Raw genomic sequence first — 22,500 nt, 5'->3', positions numbered from 1 at the left:
ACCAGGAAGACGGGGGAAGGGAAGGAGGTAGGCGGGGCTCGCTCTCTCATGTTCGTTTTGTGTTACGAAGCGAGTGTGTATGTGTGTGTCTGCTGCGCACAACACCAGCAACAGCTGAATGAAGTGGAGCTCCAGCTAAAGGCTTCTTAACAGAAGGATAAGGAACAAGAAGAGGAAGAAAATAAAGACAGACAGAGAGACTAAACAGCAGAACATTAAGTATTTCAAGGAGGGCTGAGGAGGGTTGTGGGCCCTGAAGGAAGGACTAGACCAGCTTTCTGCACTGGAGGAAGGACTGATGTGCCAGGTCAGGCCGAGAGAAGCCTGAAGAAGGAAGGGAGAGAAGTAGCAAGACAGGGAGCAGGCCTTGTTAGGAGGACCATGGAGGTGGATGAAGAGAAGGTGTTGTGCTACCTGGACAAAGTGCTGGAGGATGAGGATGAGAATGTGTTTGAGTGTGGAGACATGGACCTGGAGAGTCCACTCCCACCAGGAGACATGCTGATGACTCCTGTCCACAGGCAGTTCAGGGTGAGTCTCAGGCTGCGTCCACAATGGCACCCTATCCCCTATATAAAGCACTTATTTTTTACCAGATAGGGCTTGACAACATAGGGCTTTGGCCAAAAGTAGAGTGCAATATGTAGGGAATAGGGTGCCATTTCAGATTTGTCCTCAGCCTTCCACTGAAACAGGATTTGACAGCAGGAAGAAACTGCCAACGCACCACTGCTTGCTCACTCATACACAGCCTAGGTCTTTACTGTGTGCCTGGCTAAAAATAACCAAGTGGGTAGTCTTATTGGTGCCTTTTCACAATGTGGCCCCACTGTGTGTGTGTGTGTGTGTGTGTGTGTGTGTGTGTGTGTGTGTGTGTGTGCGTGCAGACCTCCACTGTGATAGGGTTGTGTGTGTGTTGGCCAGAGAGCTCCTTAAGGACCCCTCAACCTGATGGGTGGAGACATGCTCCAGTCTGAACCAGATTTACTCTCCTCCTGTCACGTCGTATGTATCTCTGGGGAGAGGAGGGGTGGAACGAAGGAGGAAGAGAGGAAGTTAATGCTGTCAGAATAAATATTTCACTGACATCACTCGTACTGACTGACATGTGTGACAGTGAGACCATGTGTGTGTGTTCCTACAGGTAGGGCTTGATCGCATAGTGCGCTATGTAGGCGATAGGGTGCCATTTCAGATTTGTCCTCAGCCTACTGATTGGATGAGGAAGAAACACCCAATGCAGGCTAGGTGTATACTGTGTGGTGTCAGTATAAAACTGTAAGTGACGTCCCTCACGCTGACTGACGTGTGTTCCTCCTACAGGTTGAGTTGGCTTGATAAAGAAAGACAGTGCTGCTCTTAGCCAGCCTCTTACCAGCTGAGTCACCTGGCTATAACTCATTAACCAGTGCATCACTGTGATTGGGAAAAGAGCATTGAACTCAGCTTTGTTGAGTACTGTACAGTACATGCCTAAGTCATAAACTAGGCAGGTTTATTAGAAAAGGTGCAACAAACTCCTCGGTCACATTTAGTGAACTCCTCGGTCACGTTTAGTACCCTAATATTGTGGACTGCTGCAGATAGAAATGTAATCGGTAGTTCTTATTCCACATGTCAGAAAGGTGTGTTTGTTGTGCTACAGAATATATTTATATGTGAAAGTTCCACAACGTTGTGCCTACAGGTTCGGGAGCGTCTTCCAGACATACAGTAGCCCTCTGGAGAAGAGTTTTTCCTGTCTGTCCTCAACCTCCACTACTTCACACTGGGCCTGGGAATTACACAAGTCTACTGGCTCTTTATAGGCATATTTATCTGTTTGTGTGTCTTCCAGAATGCTCAGGATGATTACAAGCAGAGTGCTTTGAGGCAAATGTTTAGGAGAGAGGAGTTACTGTGACTTAAGTGTGTTTTCTTTGGTCTAATGAAATAACATCTGTGCAAACAAACACAGTTCCACGTCACAGAACACAGAACCTGAGCCTGGCCTTCAGTAGCTCAGCCACTTCTCTGTGTGTGTGTTTCATGTCACAGTGCTTGTCAGTCTGCTGCCTGTCTGTAGAATAAAAGCCCTATATAGTGGCAAACCTGTCAAACCGCCTCAGCACTGTGAAGCGTTGTGCAGCGTTGTAAAGTGCTGTAAAGCCTGCATTAGCACGCTGTTACTGTAGGAAGTCCTGACTCTATTTGTTTCATTTTCCATTTGCGAGAGCATGGCCATCAGAAACACCACAGCATTTCCTGGAAAGGACCCCGATTCCACCTCTGTTTCCTTCAGCAGTGCGTTGGGCAACCTCTTAAGTCATCCTGACTCCTCTCAGAACTAATAGAGGAGCACCGTTCTCAGTGCACTGTCCTGGTCGAGCCTAGAGGCACAGATTTACACTTCTGTTCAAAAGTTTGGGTTCACTTAGAAATATCCTTGTTTTTGAAGGAAAAGCATTTTTTTTTGTCCATTAAAATAACATCAAATTGATCTTAAACACAGTGTAGACATTGTTAATGTTGTAAATAACTATTGTAGCTGGAAACAGCAGATTTTTTATGGAATAACTACATAGAGGCCCATTAACAGCAACCGTCATTCCTGTGTTCCAATGGCACGTTGTGTTAGCTATTCCAGGTTTAGCATTTTAAAGGGCTAATTGATCATTAGAAAACCCTTTTGCAATTATGTTAGCACAGCTGAAAACTGTTGCCCTGATTTAAAGAAGCAATAAAACTGGCCTTCTTTAGACTAGTTGAGTATCTGGAGCATCAGCATTTGTGGGTTCGAGTACAGGCTCAAAATGGCCAGAAACAAAGAACTTTCTTCTGAAACTTTGTGCTGTCCTGTGAAGGGAGTAGTATTCAGTGTTGAACGAGATCTTCAGCTTCTTGGCAATTTCTTACATGGAATAGCCTTCATTTCTCAGAACAAGAATAGACTGACAAGTTTCAGAAGAAAGTTGTTTGTTTCTGGCCATTTTGAGCCTGTAATCGAACCCACAAATGCTGATGCTCCAGATACTCAACTAGTCTAAAGAAGGCCAGTTTTATTGCTTCTTTAAATCAGGTCAACAGTTTTCAGCTGTGCTAACATAATTTCAAAAGGGTTTTCTAATGATCAATTAGCCTTTTTAAAATGATAAACTTGGATTAGCACTTGGGGCGGCAGGTTAGCCTAGTGGTTAGAGAGTTGGACTAGTAACCAGAAGGTTGCAAGTTCAAACCCCCGAGCTGACAAGGTACAAATCTGTCGTTCTGCCCCTGAACAGGCAGTTAACCCACTGTTCCCAGGCCGTCATTGAAAATAAGAATGTGTTCTTAACTGACTTGCCTGGTTAAATAAAGGTAAAATAAAAATAAAATAAATAAAATTAGCGAACACAACGTGCCATTGGAACACAGGAGGGATGGTTGCTGATAATGGGCCTCTGTATGCCTATGTAGATAATCATTAAACAAAAATCTGCCGTTTCCAGCTGCAATAGTCTTTTTCAACATTAACAATGTCTACACTGTGTTTCTGATCAATTTGATGTTATTTTAATGGACAAAAAAATGTGCCTTTCTTTCAAAAACAAGGACATTTCTAAGTGACCCCAAACTTTTGAACGGTAGTGTACATTGTCATTTAGCAGACGCTCTTATCCACAGCAACTTAGTTAGTGCATTCACTAGGTGGGACAACCACATATCACAGTTATAGTAAGTACATTTTTCCTCAATAAAGTAGCAATCAGCGGTCAGCGCTATATGAAGGTTTTGTTTAGCATAATTTATCCAGATGATATCTTTTAAGCAAGGCGGACCTAGTAGGACCTGGTAAGAGTGCGACTGTACTCCGTTCTGGTGGTTCAGTCTGATGCCACTAACTAGTAAGACCTCTTACCCTTAACAGTGGAAGTGGAACCTCCCATGTCCCGTCACTGTGATGACTTGGTGTTAGTCGGATCCGTGAGGTCATTGGGGTTAATAAGGTGAGGTACAGTGTGAACTCCTGGTACTCAGTCTCCCTGCCTGTCTCTTATCAGCCTCTGCTCATCTTTGCCTGCTGATTACATGGGAAGGATTTGCTCCTGTTAATAATTAATCCACCTCCCGCTTCCACTCATTCTGCACACACACACACAGTCACACCCACACACAATTCAGCAGAAATTCCCAGTAGACAGCCTCATCAACAGTTGTCAGATGGTATCAAAGATTCTGTTTTACATGTATCATTTGTCTGTCTGTTTGCTCTGATACAATATGTTACTTTTCCTTTGTCACCTTCACCTGTTGACTGCAGCTATATGTTAAAGACATGCTCCGGTACTTTGGCTGCTAGTAAGTCTTTTTTTTTTAAACCTCCCGCTTTGGGCTTAAACCTCCCACAGTAGAGCGAGAGAGAGAGAGCAATGACGTGGTGCACATATCAGCACATTTGTGACGCATTCATCCAAATTTGGCGACCACTTTCTTGGTCGCTACTTTCAGTACTACTGGCAAAAAAAGTATACAAAGTACCAGATAATATCTTTAAAAATGGTTGGTGTGGATACATTATAAGAGCCATGGGACTAGTTTGTGTGGTTGGTCATTAAGTTGACCCTTGTGTTCTATGGGTGTGGTGAGAGAGACCGTACGCTATAATAATACATTATACTACTGGGCCCTGTCAAAGTTTCATCTAACAGGTTTTATGAGAACACAGTCTATTGTTTTCCTTAAAGGCAATCTGCAGTTCAAATAACTCCCTCCCCTGTTTTGGTAAAAAGCTCAGGGATGGGGCTGGAGAAATGTAACCACTCTCATATTCGTAGACAGAACTATGGATGGGAAGTCTCACCATCAACGATATCAACATGATAGTTTGAACCATGTTTTCAAGCTATACAGTATTTGTTTACAATTACATTGTTTACAAACAATGGAATAAAACAGGCTTATATTTTGGCTTCTGATGGGATATGACTGTCCTTCATGAATCAATGGATATCATTGCTTTAGAATTCCAAAAATGGATGGACCAATCACAGATTACCACTTTAAGTTTTAGTGTGAATACATTTAAATGAAACCATATAAATGGGAGTGCTCAAAAAGCCTCTAAATTTGGTTTACAAGCTATTAGTCTTCTGGGTGGGACTTCCCCAAGACTGAGCAATACAACAACAGTACCATTTATGTAATGTTTCCAAAAGGAAAATAAACCCTTGTTTTTTCCAGACATGTTTGGTATTAAAAAAAACAGCCAGTATTTTATTAATTCATGTGATCTGGCTGTTGAGTCTTCTGCTATTCTCCTTTCACATGAAATAGTATTGTAACTGAAATCCATACTGACTACTTTTAAGGAACTGGAGGAATGAAACTATTTAATTCAACCCTGAGAGCCACATGAGTCGGAATGAACTGTAATATGGGTTTGTATTGTCAGAACTGGGCCCTTTGATCACATGAAAGCACCTGGCTAGGGCTGTAGCTTACATTGTGCTCTCTGGGTGTACACTGTGTGTGCGTGTCACCTGTTGAAGGCTAGTGTGTGTCGTTTTGAAACGCATCCCTGGTGTGTGTGATTGTAGGTGTGGTTTAGTAGGACAGCAGACAGGGTGAGCTCCTGGTCCTGCTTTAACAAGAAGGGTCTGAACCTGCCCAGCCTTATCCACACACACTCTCTCTTCCTACCTCCTCCCTCGCTGTCTCTCAGGGCCAAAACAAACACCTCCACTTGGACTTGATTGCCCTCTGCCTGCCCAGTGCCCATGACTAATTGTGGGAGGAGAGTAGAGGGCACCAGGAAAATGGCCTCTCTTGTACAAATACAAATATATATGCACTCATACAAGCTATGTACACAAAAACTCCCATCAAGATTTGAATCTGCTTGGATCTTTTCCTTTCCAGTGAGAGGCCTCACTTAAAGTTATGAGCCAGTTCATAGTGTTTGTGCACATGGCTGTGGCCCTACAGACAGAGCCAATGTGTTTATTCAAGTACTGTGCTGAACACCACCATGCCCTGCCACCGCTGTTTTGACATACTGTAGTATCATAGTAGTGTATAGAAGCATGTATGACTGATGTCCTTTTCTTTTGGCCTCTCTGCAGGGTGACATCGAAAAGGGTCTGGAGATGAAGAAACTGGTTCTGTCTGGCTTCCTAGCCAGTGAGGAGATCTACATCAACCAGCTGGAGGCTTTGCTTCTGGTGAGGCGTGCGCGCACACACACGCTCACTATCAAGGACACGATATGGCAGACTTACCCCCGCTCTTCCCTTTCCTTTATGTAGTGCTGTCTGTGTGGGACTGTGCTGGACAGCATTAGCCCTCAGGCCAGTGTGTCGGCACCATGGTGGCTCCAAGTAGAGCCGCATGGGAGACTGGGTTCCTAAAAGCATTATGCGTTTTCGAGAAGTTGTGCTCTCATCTCTGTGAGTGCTATTAGTGGTTAGTGGTCAGTCATATTTAGAACAGAACAAAGGCCAAGCGTATCCTGAACCAGGATGACTGTGTACCCCATGCAACTGCAGCTTGATGTCACATCCTGTCTGTCTCTGCACAACTGTAAAATGGGTTCAGTATTACAAACCAGGGTCTTAAACAGGAACAACCGTTACGAGTGCAGCAGGTAGCCTAGCGGTTAGGTTAGAACAGGATCCTGAGTGGCGCAGCAGTCTAAGGCATTGCATCACAGTGCTAGAGGTGTCACTACAGACCCGGGTTCGATCCCGGGCTGTATCACAACCAGCCGTGATCGGGAGTCCCAAAGGGCGGTGCACAATTGGCCCAGCATCGTCTGGGTTAGGGGAGGGTTTGGCCGGGGTAGGGGAGGGTTTGGCCGGGGTAGGGGAGGGTTTTGCCGGGGTAGGGGAGGGTTTGGCGGGGTAGGCAGTCATTGTAAATAATAATTTCTTCATAACTGACTTGCCTAGTTAAATTAAGTTTAAATCTAAAATTAAATAGTGTTGGGCCAGTAACCGAAAGGTTGCTGGTTTGAATACCTGATCCATCAAGGTGAAAAATCTGTGCCCTTGAGCAAGGCACTTAACCCTAATTTGTAAAACAACACATTTCGCTGCACCTCTCCTGGTGTATGTGACAATAAAACATATATATATATATATATAAAACTATAAACAGCAGTTGGTTCCACAACCTCCTCAGTTTTATGTGGAGTGGTGCAGGGCAGAGGACTGAATGGACGGCTGTGTGTTGTGGTGCGTCCTGCAAGATTTCAGTGGGCCTGGCAGGTCTGGCGACACACCGGGGCGCTTTCCTGGTTGAGAGGTGATGGTGATGAATGGTGGTTGTATTTATCTGGTTTGGCTCCACCTGCTCGACCAGCGCCACTCTGCCCAGACACACACACACACACACAGCCCAACACATTGAAAACAATGACGTCCTGCCGTGGTAGGTAAAACACTATCTGGATACAGCATACACTTCCTACAGAAAGTATTCCTACCCATTGAATGTATTCCACATTACAGTGCTGTGAAAAAGTATTTTCCCCCTTTCGAATTTTCTCTACTTTTGCATATTTCAGATCTTCAACCAAAACCTAATATTAGATAAAGGGAACCTGAGTGAACAAATAACACAACAATTATGTACTTATTTCAGGAACGAAGTTATGCAACACCCAATGCCCCTGTGTGAAAAAGTAATTGCCCACTTACGCTCAATAACTTTTGCTGCAATGACTCCGACCAAACGCTTCCTGTAGTTTGTTGATCAGTCTCTCACGTCGCTGTGGAGTGCATTCCACAGGAAGAACCTCATACCAACAGTCAAGCATGGTGGTGGTAGTGTGATAGTTTCGGGATGCTTTGCTGCCTCAGGGCCTGGATGACTTGTCTTACTAGAAGGAACCATGAATACTGCTCTGTATCAGAGAATTCTACAGGAGAATGTCAGGCCGTCCGTCTGTGAGCTGAAGCTGAAGTGCAGCTAGGTCATGCAGCAAGACAATCAAGTCTACATGAAAATGGTTAAGCAACACATTTGAGGTTTTGTAATGGCCTAATCAAAGTCCAGACCTAATCCCAATTGAAATGTTGTGGCAAGACTTGAAATGAGCCGTTCATGCTTGAAAACTCACAAATGTCAGTGAGTTAAAGCAGTTCTCTATACAAGACTTAGACAAATTTCCTCCAAGGTGACGTAAGAGACGGATCAACAACTACAGGAAGCATTTGGTTGCAGTTAAATGTGGCACAACCAGTTATTGAGTGTAAAGGAGCAATAACTTTTTCACACAGGGGAATTGAGTGTTGCAGAACTTTGTTAATTAAATACATTTAAATAAGTGTCAATGTTTTGGTTATTTGTGAACTCAGATTCCCTTTATCTAATATTAGGTTTTGGTTGAAGATCTGATAACATTCAGTATCAAAAATATGCAAAAATCAAGAATATCAGAAAGTGGGCAAATGATTTTTCATGGACTGAATGTGTTACAGCCTGAATAAAATATGGATGCAATGTATTTTTTCCATCCAACTACACACAATACCCCATAATGACAGGGAAAACATGGAATTATACATTTTTGCAAATGTATTGAAAATGTAAATACAGAAATGTAATTTACGTAAGTATTCACACCCCTTTGCTATGACACTCCAAATGGAGCTCAGGTGCATCCATCCTTTGGTCATCCTTGATGTCACTACAACTTGGTTGGAGTCCACGAGTGGCCAATTCCAATTGTTTGGACATTATTTTTAAAATATTTTTTTTAAATGTCACCTTTATTTAACCAGGTAGGCCAGTTGAGAACAAGTTCTCATTTACAACTGTGACCTGGCCACAAAGCAAAGCAGTGCGACACAAACAACGACATGGAGTTGCACATAAACGTGCAGTCAATAACACAAAAGAAAAGTAGAAAAATCTATGTACAGTGTGTGAAAGTGTAGAGGAGTAGGGAGGTAGGCAATAAATAGGCCAGAGGCTAAATAATTACAATTTATTATTATAAACACAGATGTTTATTACAATGGGTCAACACAAGGGGCATTTAGCCCATAGCATTGCTTATGAAAGCTACCATTCTGTAAGCTTATGAATAGCTTTCTCATAGTAACAGTATTTTTATGACACTGATTTTCAACCGGGATGTGGAGATGGAGGACCTTAGCAACACATGAATGACGTGGTGGTGTGATTCTGTTTTGATTGGAGGGAAAATATTTGTGATTTCCTCTCATTTGGATTTCCCTCAGGGTAATTGAAACTCTTATCTGTACTTGATAAGCCTGGGATCATCCGCCAGTCCCTGGCTTATCAAGTACAGATAAGAGTTTAGCTATCCGGAGTGAAATCCAAAAAAAGAGGCAGTGATGTCACTGTGGTGCTCAGGCTTGGTGCCTGCGCAAACATTTCTAAACAACATTTTGGGATGTTTGGTTCGATTTGTAATCGTGGTCTGTTCAGAGCTGTGTTTCCATCAGTACTAAAAGGAACAGCTCAGCTCTATTCTACTCTGTTCTCCAGTCTTTGGTCATGCTGCAGCGCCCACCCCTAATAATAAAGCACTGCTGAGCACCGCCCAGGATCATTTACATTTACATTTAAGTCATTTAGCAGACGCTCTTATCCAGAGCGACTTACAAATTGGTGCGTTCACCTTATGACATCCATGATGATTTATGTGTTGAAAGCGTCAGTGCAGGTATACACATACCGGTACACACACACACTAACTCTTTTCTGAATGTGTGTGTGCAGCCCATGCGCCCCCTGAAGGCGACAGCCACCACCTCCCAGCCGGTGCTGACCATACAGCAGGTAGAGACCATCTTCTATAAGATCCAGGACATCTTTGAGATCCACAAGGAGTTCTACGACGCCCTCTTCCCTCACATCCAGCAGTGGGATGAGAAGGTCGCCGTCGGACACCTCTTCCAGAAACTGGTAAGGGTGGTAATCAATCAACCAACCAACCAACCTGTCAGTCAATCATTCAACTGGTCAACCTATCAATTTATCATCAAGATTGATTTTTGATTGATTTGAATTAGGTGTGTTAGTAGTACTGGATTGGAATACAAACCTGCACAACTCTTGAGACTTCAGAAAGATAGAAGAACAGGAAGTTGGAGGACAACTTGGAAATCTAGTTCAAATTAATTGTATTCCAGTGTCTGCCTGCCTGCCAGTGCCTCCCCTTCCAAAGCATAATCTACTAGTCTTCCAACGTTACAAGCGTTATTCAGAAATTAGGGGGAGGGAATTTTTATTAGAGAAAAATAGACTATAGTATCCTTAACAATGCTAGTAAAGGATACTATAATTATCACATTTCACATTGGATTTATTAACTACAAAAAGGTTAGCTGTATTTTGATTTATATTCTGGTGCTGCTCCACACACACAAGCTTGTTAGCTAGCTAGCTAACTCTGGTCCAGCATTTAGCCAACTTTCTGAAGTTCAACTTCAAATACAATCATTGATCCTTCATAGAAGCCGGTCATCCGTGGGTATGATTATGCAGGCCTAATTCAGGTGTCATTAACAACAAAGATGCCCAGCGCTTCCTCCTAGCTCTCTCCCCACACGTAAAATTTCAGTCGCAAATCGTGCCCTGCACTTGTCTGTCCGATGCATTTAAATAGCTTGCCTTCTCCAAAGCAAGCTGCTTGATCTGCTAAATGCCGGATTTAAACAATATATGTTTCAGAGGTTTAAAAATAAACAGAAAGGAACAATATAAACAGTTGGGTTTTTGGGGTTCGATCTGAACCAGTTCAGAACTTTATTTTGCTGGGCAGAACAGTGGAACGGAACATTACATTTAAAAAAAATTAACAACAAAATTATTGGATAATTATTTTGATTCCAACCACTGATTGTAACTGCATAGATTTCACATGTATGGTATCACCTCCCTCTGTTCAATCTATACCCCTCTAGGATAAACATTCAATTACACTGGGGTCTGCCCAGACATTTGTCTCTATTCTGCTCCCACTCCCCCATCCATCTCTCTCCCTACATCAGTTTCTCTAACAGGCTGATTTCTGACAATTAAATGTTCATGTACTGTAGGGTACAAGGGTCTTGTGAACATTTATCTCCCTCTTCCTGTCCCTAGTACTCTCTCTCTCTGTCTCTCTCTCTCGCTCTTATTTTTATATATATAGGCCTGCATAATCATACCCATATATATGTGTGTAGACAGTAGTTTTGAAAGTGGTGCTCGAGCCAAAACGGGTCCCCATTTTTGGTGTTCTACAGCATCCATTTGGTATGTCCTGCGCATTTTTACATTTCTTATTATGTGTTATGAATCCAATTTGTATATAATGCACACCGTCTCTTTCCTGGATTACACTGCTCATTAAACCCCAGAGTGTGGAGCCTGATTGGTTTAGGGAATGGTTCCATGAATCTGATTGGGTTAGGAGTGTTCTGTCTCATCAGGAAGGTCTCTAAAGGAGTTAGGGCTCTCCATGTGATACAACACCACTCTGACAGAGCAGACTGATGTGATTAGCAGTTAGTACGGTGTTCCACTTAGTATGGTGTTCTGCATTTATGTGACTGTATTGTTTTGTCGTAGAAGCAAAGTTTTAACCTCCAGATTCTAAATGTTCATTATACTGAGACGTAACTGTATATTCCGTTAATTCATTTAGTACGTTTTCAGTGGAAGACATCAAATTACGCATGTGCATGCGCACACACACACACACCACAGATGTCTCGCCGACATCCATTAGCAGAATCATCCAGTTCCATCTGGGAGGTGTGTGTGTGTGTGTGTGTGTGTGTGTGTGTGTGTCGCATGGCGACTAAACATTTAGACAGGCCTGTCTGTGAGGGAGCCACCAAACAGTGTACAGATGGTGTCATAATTACACAGCACACTCCCCACTGCTCCCTGTGTGGGGCACTGGAGACACTACAGTAGAAACAGAGAGGGAGATGGAGGGGGATCAAAGGAAAGAAGCAAGGGGAAAGAGAGAGGAGGGGAAAGAGAGAGGAGGGGAGCAAGAGGGATGGAAATCGTCAGTGTTCCAACTCCTTTCTTTCCCTCTATTTATTTTTTTCTTTCTTTCTCTCTCCTATCCTCTCATACATATTTCTCACCCTCTTCTATGTCTCAGGGTGTTTTCTAGTACCTAAGTGGGAGACGGAAGTGCTTCTGGTGAGAGACCGAAGTGCTTCTGCCAAGGATGTAAATGTTGCTAGGAGACAGCCTTTGCCATGACGACTGATTGGGTCAGAGGGTTCTCTCCAAATCTGCAGGGAAAGATGGGTACAGGGGAGCATAATGGAAGATGAGCTAGAAGGGGAGAGAGGAGAAGGGAAAGAATATTGATCTCTGCTTTGAAGTGTCCTCAGAGACCTCATGGTTTCTCCACTTCTCCTCTCCAACAGTGATAATGCATCACACCACACGGGCAGAGGACGAGAGCGGGGGAGGGAGGGATGGGGGAGGCAGGGCAGAGCACACATACAGTAGCTTAACACGTTCTAATTAATCTAACCTCTCATTTATTTCACAGACCAATACCTTTCTCACTCCCTCCATCAATGTCTTGACTAGCTCTCCCTTGTCCTGTTTATGTATGCATATTCATTTCCTGGTCCAATTGCCTTCATTAGAATGCACAGAGAGGCCTGGGCGTTGCAACTGGCTGATTTGACTGTGCTCCAATCAGGAACGTGGGACCCGAAGCAGGGAAGGGCATTGTGGGGATATGATTAGAAGGTGTCCAAGGGAGAGATAGCTTCTAGCCAGCGGAGCCGCGGCCCTGCTAGCTCTGGTAGTGTGTTGGAGTTGATTTCAAATCACTCCTGGACTTAATGGATTTATAGTCTGCATCGTTCACAATAGATGTTCTTCACGCCTCTCAGGAGAGATCATTTGAATGGGTATTAATTTGGAGCCAAACAGGGGTGTCAAACTCACTTTGCCTTTGGGGACGCATAATAGTCCTCTATCCATCTTTTTTTAAATTTTGCTATGCACTCTGACTGTGTAGTTTTCATTTGGGGGATTCTTAGTGAGCTGGACACAGTCAAGAAACTGAATGAATGTAGGTCCATTATCATTACTACACTGTTTCCATTTGGTTTTAGTCATTTTAAAGTATATTGAGTTACATTTTTATACAGTGTATTCGGGAAGTAGTCAGACCCCTTCCCTTTTTCCACATTTTGGTCAACGTTACAGCTTTGATCTGAAATGTATTAAATATACATTTTTCTCATCAATCTACACACAATACCCCATAATGACAAAGTTCAGAGAAAGGATTGTGTCGCGGTACAGATCTGGGGAAAGGTATCAAAACATTTCTGCACCATTGACGGTCCCCAAGAACACTGTGGCCTCCATCATTCTTAAATGGAAGACGTTTGGAACCACCAAGACTTCCTAGAGCTGGCTGCCTGGCCAAACTGAGCAATCGGGAGAAAGGGCCTTGGTCAGGGAGGTGACCGATGGTCACTCTGACAGAGCTCTTGAGTGTCTCTGTGATGATGGGAGAACCTTCCAGAAGGACAACCATCTCTGCAGCACTCCATCAATCAGGCCAGATGGAAGCCACTCTTCAGTAAAGGGCACATTGACAGCCCGCTTGGAGTTTACCTAAAGGACTCTCAGACCATGAGAAACAAGGTTCTCTGGTCTGATGAAACCAAGATTGAAGTCTGAGTTCTGATGCCAAGCGTCACGTCTGGAGGAAACCTGGCACCATCCCTACGGTGAAGCATGGCGGTGGCAGCATCATGCTGTGGGGATGTTTTTCAGCGGCAGGGACTGGGAGTCAGGATCAAGGGAAAAATGATAAACTTAGCAAAGAACAGAGAGATCCTGAAAACCTGCAACAGAGCGCTCAAGACCTCAGACCGGGGCGAAGGTTCACCTTCCAACAGGACAACGACCCTAAGTACACAGCCAAGACAAAGCAGGAGAGGCTTTGGGACAAGTTTATGAATGTCCTTGAGTAGCCCAGCCACAGCCCAAACTTGAACCCGATCGAACATCTCTAGAGAGACCTCAAAATAGCTGTGCAGTGACTCTCCCCATCCAACCTGACAGAGCTTGAGAGGATCTGCAGAGAAGAATGGGAGAAACTCCCCAAATACAGGTATGCCAAGCTTGTAGCTTCATACCTAAGACGACTTGAGGCTGTAATCACTGCCAAAGGTGCTTCAACAAAGTACTGAGTAAAGGGTCTGAATACTTATGTAAATGTAATATTTCACTTTGGTATTTTTTATACATTTGAAAAAAAATAGAATAACCTGTTTTTGCTTTGTCATTATGTGGGGTATTGTATGTAGATTGATGAGAGGGGGGAAAAAACTATTTAATAATTTTAGAATAAGGCTGTAATGTAACAAAATGTGTACAAAGTCAATGGGTCTGAATACTTTCTGAATACACTGTATATATACATTTATTTAACTTTATGTATTTACCTCACGGGCTGTATTTTTGACACTCCTGCTCTTAAGCTTTACACTGTATAGAAATGTGATTGGGTTCCTCTTGGAGGGAGTTGAATTGCGTCATCCAATACCCCTCTTCAGTCTTGGGTGTAGTATGGGTAGTTCTAAACATAGAATCAAATAAAGGAAAGTTCATTTAGGAGTGGACTTCCAGACAGCGTCATTTTCATCCTCCTCCTCCTACTTTTCCTCTCTCCACGGTGTTAATATTGTGTCCTCTCCTCTGTGCTCCAGGCCAGCCAGCTGGGGGTGTACAAGGCTTTTGTTGACAACTACAAGACAGCGGTGGAGACAGCAGAGAAATGCAGCCAGGCCAACACCCAGTTCCAGAAGATCTCTGAGGTAGATGTTGGTCACACACGTAAACACACAAAGCACACTCACACCATGCACATCAGTTGTGAGGGCTGAAATGTGTACTAATATATGGTGTTGTGTATATATTTGTGTGTGTGTAGTTTTGGGGCCGTGTGTTTTCCCAGCCCGACAGTCTGCTGCATCAGCTCCATTCCTCTTCATTAGCGCCACGCAGCCTCAACCAGGCTCTGGGTGTGTGTCTGGGTGTGTGTGTGTGTCTGGGTGTGTGTGTGTGTCTGGGTGTGTGTGTGTGTGTGTGTCTGGGTGTGTGTGTGTGTGTGTGTCTGGGTGTGTGTCTGGGTGTGTGTCTGGGTGTGTGTCTGGGTGTGTGTGTCTGGGTGTGTGTGTGTGTGTCTGGGTGGGTGTGTGTGTGTGTGTGTCTGGGTGTGTGTGTGTGTCTGGGTGGGTGTGTGTCTGGGTGGGTGTGTGTCTGGGTGGGTGTGTCTCTGGGTGTGTGTGTCTCTGGGTGTGTGTCTGTGTGTGTCTGTGTCTGGGTGTGTGTGTCTGTGTCTGGGTGTGTGTGTCTGTGTCTGGGTGTGTGTGTCTGTGTCTGGGTGTGTGTGTCTGTGTCTGGGTGTGTGTGTCTGTGTCTGGGTGTGTGTGTCTGTGTCTGGGTGTGTGTGTCTGTGTCTGGGTGTGTGTGTCTGTGTCTGGGTGTGTGTGTCTGGGTCTGTGTCTGGGTCTGTGTGTCTGTGTCTGGGTCTGTGTGTCTGGGTGTGTGTGTCTGGGTGTGTGTGTCTGGGTGTGTGTGTGTGTCTGGGTGTGTGTGTCTGTGTCTGGGTGTGTGTGTGTGTGTCTGGGTGTGTGTCTGGGTGTGTGTGTCTGTGTCTGGGTGTGTGTGTCTGTGTCTGGGTGTGGGTGTGTGTGTCTGGGTGTGTGTCTCTGGGTGTGTGTGTCTCTGGGTGGGTGTGTCTCTGGGTGGGTGTGTGTGTCTCTGGGTGTGTGTGTGTCTCTGGGTGTGTGGGTGTGTCTCTGGGTGTGGGTGTGTCTCTGGGTGTGGGTGTGTCTCTGGGTGTGTCTCTGGGTGTGGGTGTGTCTCTGGGTGTGGGTGTGTCTCTGGGTGTGGGTGTGTCTCTGGGTGTGGGGTGTGTCTCTGGGTGGTGTCTCTGGGTGGGTGTGTCTGTGTGTCTCTGGGTGTGGGTGTGTCTGTGGGTGTGTCTGTGTGTCTCTGGGTGTGGGTGTGTCTCTGGGTGTGTCTCTGGGTGTGTCTCTGGGTGTGTCTCTGGGTGTGGGTGTGTCTCTGGGTGTGGGTGTGTCTCTGGGTGTGGGTGTGTCTCTGGGTGTGGGTGTGTCTCTGGGTGTGGGTGTCTGTGGGTGTGTCTGTGTGTCTCTGGGTGTGGGTGTGTCTCTGGGTGTGGGTGTGTCTCTGGGTGTGGGTGTGTCTCTGGGTGTGTCTGGGTGTGGGTGTGTGTCTGGGTGGGTGGGTGTGTGTCTCTGGGTGGGTGGGTGTGTCTCTGGGTGTGTCGTGTTTGTGGGTGTGTCTGTCTCTGGTAGAGGTCGACCGATTATGATTTTTCAACGCTGATACCGATTATTGGAGGACCAAAAAAGCCGATGCCGATTAATCGGTCTATTTTTATTTTATTTGTAATAATGACAATTACAACAATACTGAATGAACACTTATTTGAACTTCTATAATACATCAATAAAATCAATTTAGCCTCAAATAAATCATTCAAGAACAAAGTGTTGGAGAAGAAAGTAACATGTGCCAATATGCAATATGTGTGTGCCATGTGCAATATGTGCCATTTAATAAAGCTGACGTTTCACTTCCTTGCTCAGAACATGAGAACATATGAAAGTTGGTGTTTCCTTTTAACATGAGTCTTCAATATTCCAAGGTAAGAGGTTTTAGGTTGTAGTTAATATAGTATTTATAGGACTATTTCTCTCTATACCATTTGTATTTCATATACCTTTGACTATTGGATGTTCTTATAGGCACTATAGTATTGCCAGTGTAACAGTTTAGCTTCCGTCCTTCTCCTCGTCCCTACCTGGGCTCGAACCAGGAACACATCGACAACAGCCACACTCAAAGCAGCGTTACCCATCGCTCCACAAAATACTCCAAATCTAAAAGCGAGTGACGTTTGAAACAGTATTGGCGCACACCCAGCTAACTAGCTAGCCATTTCACATTGGTTACACCAGCCATTAGGCTGATAGGCTTGAAATCATAAATAGTGATGTGCTTGCGAAGAGCTGCTGGCCAAACGCACGAAAGTGCTGTTTGAATGAATGATTACGGGCCTGCTGCTGCTCTATCAAATCAGACTTAATTATAACATAATAACAGACAGAAATACGAACCTTTGCTCATTAATATGGTCGAATCCGGAAACTATCATTTCAAAAACAAAAGGTTTATTATTTCAGTAAAATACGGAACCGTTTGGTATTTTATCTAACGGGTGGCATCCCTAAGTCTAAATATTCTTGTTACATTGCACAACCTTCAATGTTATGTCATAATTACGTAAACTTCTGGCAAATTAGTTCGCAATGAGCCAGGCAGCCCAAACTGTTGCATATACCCTGACTCTGCGTGTAATGAATGCAAGAGAAATGACACAATTTCACCTGGTTAATATTGCCTGCTAAACTGGATTAGTAGTTATAACTAGTGATTATGATTGATTGTTTTTTATAAGATAAGTGTAATGCTAGCTAGCAATTTACCTTGGCTTCTACTGCATTCACGTAACAGGCAGGCTACTCGTGGAGTGCAATGGTTAGAGCGTTGGACTAGTTAACTGTACGGTTGCAAGATTGGATCCCCTGAGCTGACAAGTTGAAAATCTGTCATTCTGCCCCTGAACAGGCAGTTAACCCACTGTTCCTAGGCCGTCATTGAAGATAAGAATGTGTTCTTAACTGACTTGCCTAGTTAAATAAAGGTATTAAAAAATTGGCAAATCGGCGCCCAAAAATACCGATTTATGATTGTTATGAAAACTGGAAATCGGCCCTAATTAATCGGGCATTCCGATTAATCGGTCGACTTCTAGTCTCTGGGTGTGTGGGTGTGTCTCTGGGTGTGTCTCTGGGTGTGTGGGTGTGTCTCTGGGTGGGTGGGTGTGTCTCTGGGTGTATCTCTGGGTGGGTGGGTGTTTCTCTGGGTGGGTGGGTGTTTCTCTGGGTGGGTGGGTGTTTCTCTGGGTGGGTGGGTGTGTCTCTGGGTGGGTGGGTGTGTCTCTGGGTGGGTGGGTGTGTTCTCTGGGTGGGTGTGTGTCTCGGTGTGTGTGTGTGTGTCTCGGTGGGTGTGTGTCTCGGTGGGTGTGTGTCTCGGTGGGTGTGTGTCTCGGTGGGTGTGTGTCTCGGTGGGTGTGTGTCTCGGTGGGTGTGTGTCTCGGTGGGTGTGTGTGTGTGTCTCGGTTGGTGTGTGTGTGTGTGTGTGTGTGGGTGTGTGTGTCTCGGTGTGTGGGTGTGTGTGTCTCGGTGTGTGTGTGTGTCTCTGTGTGTGTGGGTGTGTGTGTCTCTGTGTGGGTGTGTGTGTGTGTGTCTCGGTGTGTGTGTGTGTCTCGGTGTGTGTGTGTGTGTCTCGGTGTGTGTGTGTGTCTCGGTGTGTGTGTGGGTGTGTGTCTCGGTGTGTGTGTGGGTGTGTGTCTCGGTGTGTGGGTGTGTGTGTGTCTCGGTGTGTGGGTGTGTGGGTGTGTGTGTGTGTCTCTGGGTGGGTGTGTGTGTGTCTCTGGGTGGGTGTGTGTCTCTGGGTAGCTGGATGTTGTCTCTGGGTGGGTGTGTGTGTTTCTGGGTGGGTGGGGGTGTGTGTGTCTCTGGTTGGTTGGGTGGGTGGGTTTGTGTGTCTCTGGTTGGGTGGGTGGGTGTGTTTCTGGGTGGGTCCTGCTTCTATACCACAGGAGGTTGGTGGCACCTTTATTGGGGAGTACGGGTCTGTGGTAATGACTGGGGCAGAATGAGTGAAACGGTATCAAACACAGAGGGGTTGGGTTAAATGCGGAAGACACATATCACTTGAAGCATTCCGTTGTACAACTGACTAGTTATCCCTCTTTCCCTTTCCATGGTTTACAGGTGTTTGATGCCATTCCTTGTTCCGTTCCGGCCATTATTATGAGCCATTCTCCCCTCAACAGCCTCCTGTGTTCTATACCGCTAAATTCCTATACCACTAAAATATTGTACCACTAAACCTGTAATACACCAGCAATCACAATTCATTCATTTTCTTCCAGAACCTGAAAGTAAAGGGTCCTAAGGACTCGAAGGACTGTAACACAAATGTCACTATGGAAGGTAAGAGATGAGTTCTAATCTAGATGAGTGTCAGAAGGCTGCTATGGCTCTTTCAGACTCTGTAGCCTTGTCTCTTCTGCTTGTGTATGCAGCGGCAGGCTTAGGGAGGCCAGGCTCCCTCCTGTGCATGCTTGCTTCTCTCTCTCTCTGCTTCGCTTCTCTCTCTCTCTGCTTCTCTTCTCTCTCTCTCTCTCTCTCTGCTCTTCTCTCTCTCTCTCTCTCTCTCTCTCTCTCTCTCTCTCTCTCTTCTCCCACTCCTCTCTCTCTCTCTCTCTTTCCTTTCTCTCTCTCTTTGCCTTTCCCACTCCTCTCTCTCCCCTCTCCTCTCTCCCCTCTTCTCTCTCTCTCCCCTCTCCCCTCTCTCCCCTCTCATCTCTCTCCCCTCTCATCTCTCTCTCTCGCTCTCTCTCTCTTTGCCTTTCCCACTCCTCTCTCTCCCCTCTCCTTTCCCACTCCTCTCTCTCCCCTCTCCTCTCTCTCTCTCGCTCTCTCTCTCTTTGCCTTTCCCACTCCTCTCTCTCCCCTCCCCTCTCCTCTCTCTCTCTCTCTCTCTCTCTCTCTCTCTCTCTCTGACTATGGGTGTTGGAGATGGACAGAGAGGGGAGGCAGAGAGAACAGAGAAGGAAGTGTGAGATGGAGATTCTACTGGTACTCAGACTGTGTTGTAACTGCACATACGGTAATGTGTGTGTGAGAGTGTGTGTGTGACAGTACATTTGAAGTAACTTGTGTGGATAGAAAAGCCTTTCTAATCTGTCTTTAATCCTGTACTGAGTATTTTGTACGTGTGGGGTGTTTTCTGATTCTATAGTGTGTTGTGTAGCATTAACAATTGCACCTGCCTGTCTATATGACTATATATGTAAGGTTCTTTCTTGGCTGGTACTGTGAATAGGTTAGTGTGGATGTTGCATGGTAAAGTTCCTGGTGTGTGACAGTGTCTTAAATGTAGCCGGGTGTTATTAGTTAATGAGCTGTTTTGTATTCTGGGTAAAGACAGTCGCTACTCTCGTTTCTTGCCAGGTTCTCTCTATCCTCTCATTTTTGCTCAGCGGGAGAGGGAGACAGGTCTTTGTGCTTTTCCGCTTCTGGCAGTAGACGTGTGTGTGTGTGTGATGGTTTTACATGTCTGTGGTTGTGCTCACACCTTTCTTTTTTGCATGGTAGGTGGTTAGTGTGTGTTTTTGGTTGTGTTTGCCTGTTCAGAAGTCTACCTGTTTTTACATATATTTGTCCCCAACGTTATGTGTGTGTGTGTGTGTGAGTTTAGTGTTGGAAGTTGCGGTGGGATTATCCTCCCTGGCTGGGTCTCTTGTCAGTCTGTCATATCAGCAGACAGACAGCACTCGCCTTTTAAGGTGAAAAGTTTGAGAACATCAGAGGGAAAAGAAAAGGGATGCACTGCAAGAGAGGTGAACGAGAGGGGTGAACGAGAGGGGTGAACGAGAGGGGTGGGGAAGACTGAGTGTAAGAGGAAGAGAGGGGTGAACGAGAGGGGTGAACGAGAGGGGTGGGGAAGACTGAGTGTAAGAGGAAGAGAGGGGTGAACGAGAGGGGTGAACGAGAGGGGTGGGGAAGACTGGGTGTAAGAGGAAGAGAGGGGTGAACGAGAGGGGTGAACGAGAGGGGTGGGGAAGACTGTCTGTAAGAGGAAGAGAGGGGTGAACCAGAGGGGTGAACGAGAGGGGTGGGGAAGACTGAGTGTAAGAGGAAGAGAGGGGTGAACGAGAGGGGTGAACGAGAGGGGTGAACGGGGGTGGGGGGAAGACTGAGTGTAAGAGGAAGAGAGGGGTGAAGAGAGGGGTGAACGAGAGGGGTGAACGAGAGGGGTGGGAGACTGTCTGTAAGAGGAAGAGAGGGGTGAACGAGAGGGTGAACGAGAGGGGTGGGGAAGACTGTCTGTAAGAGGAAGAGAGGGTGAACCAGAGGGGTGAACGAGAGGGGTGGGGAAGACTGAGTGTAAGAGGAAGAGAGGGGTGAACGAGAGGGGAGAGAGGGGTGAACGAGAGGGGTGAACGAGAGGGGTGGGGAAGACTGAGTGTAAGAGGAAGAGAGGGGTGAACGAGAGGGGTGAACGAGAGGGGTGGGGAAGACTGAGTGTAAGAGGAAGAGAGGGGTGAACGAGAGGGGTGAACGAGAGGGGTGGGGAAGACTGTCTGTAAGAGGAAGAGAGGGGTGAACGAGAGGGGTGAACGAGAGGGGTGGGGAAGACTGTCTGTAAGAGGAAGAGAGGGGTGAACCAGAGGGGTGAACGAGAGGGGTGGGGAAGACTGAGTGTAAGAGGAAGAGAGGGGTGAACGAGAGGGGTGAACGAGAGGGGTGGGGAAGACTGAGTGTAAGAGGAAGAGAGGGGTGAACGAGAGGGGTGGGGAAGACTGAGTGTAAGAGGAAGAGAGGGGTGAACGAGAGGGGTGAACGAGAGGGGTGGGGAAGACTGTCTGTAAGAGGAAGAGAGGGGTGAACGAGAGGGGTGAATGAGAGGGGTGGGGAAGACTGTCTGTAAGAGGAAGAGAGGGGTGAACCAGAGGGGTGAACGAGAGGGGTGGGGAAGACTGAGTGTAAGAGGAAGAGAGGGGTGAACGAGAGGGGGGAAGACTGTCTGTAAGAGGAAGAGGGGGTGAACGAGAGGGGTGAACGAGGGGAAGACTGGGGAAGACTGTCTGTAAGAGGAAGAGAGGGGTGAACCAGAGGGGTGAACGAGAGGGGTGGGGAAGACTGAGTGTAAGAGGAAGAGAGGGGTGAACGAGAGGGGTGAACGAGAGGGGTGGGGAAGACTGTCTGTAAGAGGAAGAGAGGGGTGAACCAGAGGGGTGAACGAGAGGGGTGGGGAAGACTGAGTGTAAGAGGAAGAGAGGGGGAACAGAGTGTGGAAGAAGATGGAGGAGGATAGTGGTGGAAAAAGGAGGTGGAACCCACTGGACACAGACGTCAATTAAATTCCATAGAAATGACATGGAAACCAGGTTGATTCAACCGGTGTGTGTCCAGTGGGAAGAGGCTGTGGAGGTGTGTATGATTGCTCCAGTAGATGGTGGATGGGTCTCTTTATAAGCAGAGCACGTTGTCAGGACTGACTATCCCAGACTTCCCCCTCCTCATACACACAATACTTATCAACTGAGTACCATCACCACGCCACTCCAATCAGTGTGTGTATGTGTGGTGTGCGCTCATGTTTTGAGTGTGTGAGCGTTTGAGGGATGTTAAACTGCTCTGGCTGTATTGGGTTCAGCCTGGCAGCAGATCAAATCGATGAAAGACCAAGAGAGAGAAGGACAGTAAAAAGACAGAAAGATATGCAGGAATATGTGCAGTACAGTAACAGTAATGGTACAGCCAGACAGTAACAGTTCAAGTAGAGGTAGGCTTTTGGTTAGAACGTTATGAAGTGGAAATGGTTGTCTGTGAAGTAGACACTCTGTTAGTGCTGATG

The 22,500-nt window shown here is 45.8% G+C and overlaps 1 protein-coding gene across 5 annotated transcripts in view; it reads left to right on the top strand.

Moving 5' to 3' along the window:
• LOC115105535 (active breakpoint cluster region-related protein-like) overlaps positions 1-22,500 on the top strand; it is a 250,947-nt gene that overhangs the window by 116,695 nt on the left and 111,752 nt on the right. For 3 of the 5 annotated variants that reach the window (XM_065007331.1, XM_065007332.1, XM_065007333.1), the window contains exons 3-6: positions 6,081-6,179; positions 9,709-9,894; positions 14,682-14,789; positions 19,007-19,067. In XM_065007331.1, coding sequence (XP_064863403.1) covers positions 6,081-6,179; positions 9,709-9,894; positions 14,682-14,789; positions 19,007-19,067 — 454 coding nt within the window. Of the gene's footprint in view, positions 1-42; positions 532-6,080; positions 6,180-9,708; positions 9,895-14,681; positions 14,790-19,006; positions 19,068-22,500 lie in introns of those variants that run through there. The other 2 variants (XM_065007335.1, XM_065007334.1) reach the window with 1 other exon arrangement.

Source organism: Oncorhynchus nerka, linkage group LG22, assembly GCF_034236695.1.
Source record: "Oncorhynchus nerka isolate Pitt River linkage group LG22, Oner_Uvic_2.0, whole genome shotgun sequence".
NCBI classification, from domain to species: domain Eukaryota; kingdom Metazoa; phylum Chordata; class Actinopteri; order Salmoniformes; family Salmonidae; genus Oncorhynchus; species Oncorhynchus nerka.
This window is presented reverse-complemented; position numbering and strand designations above follow the sequence as displayed.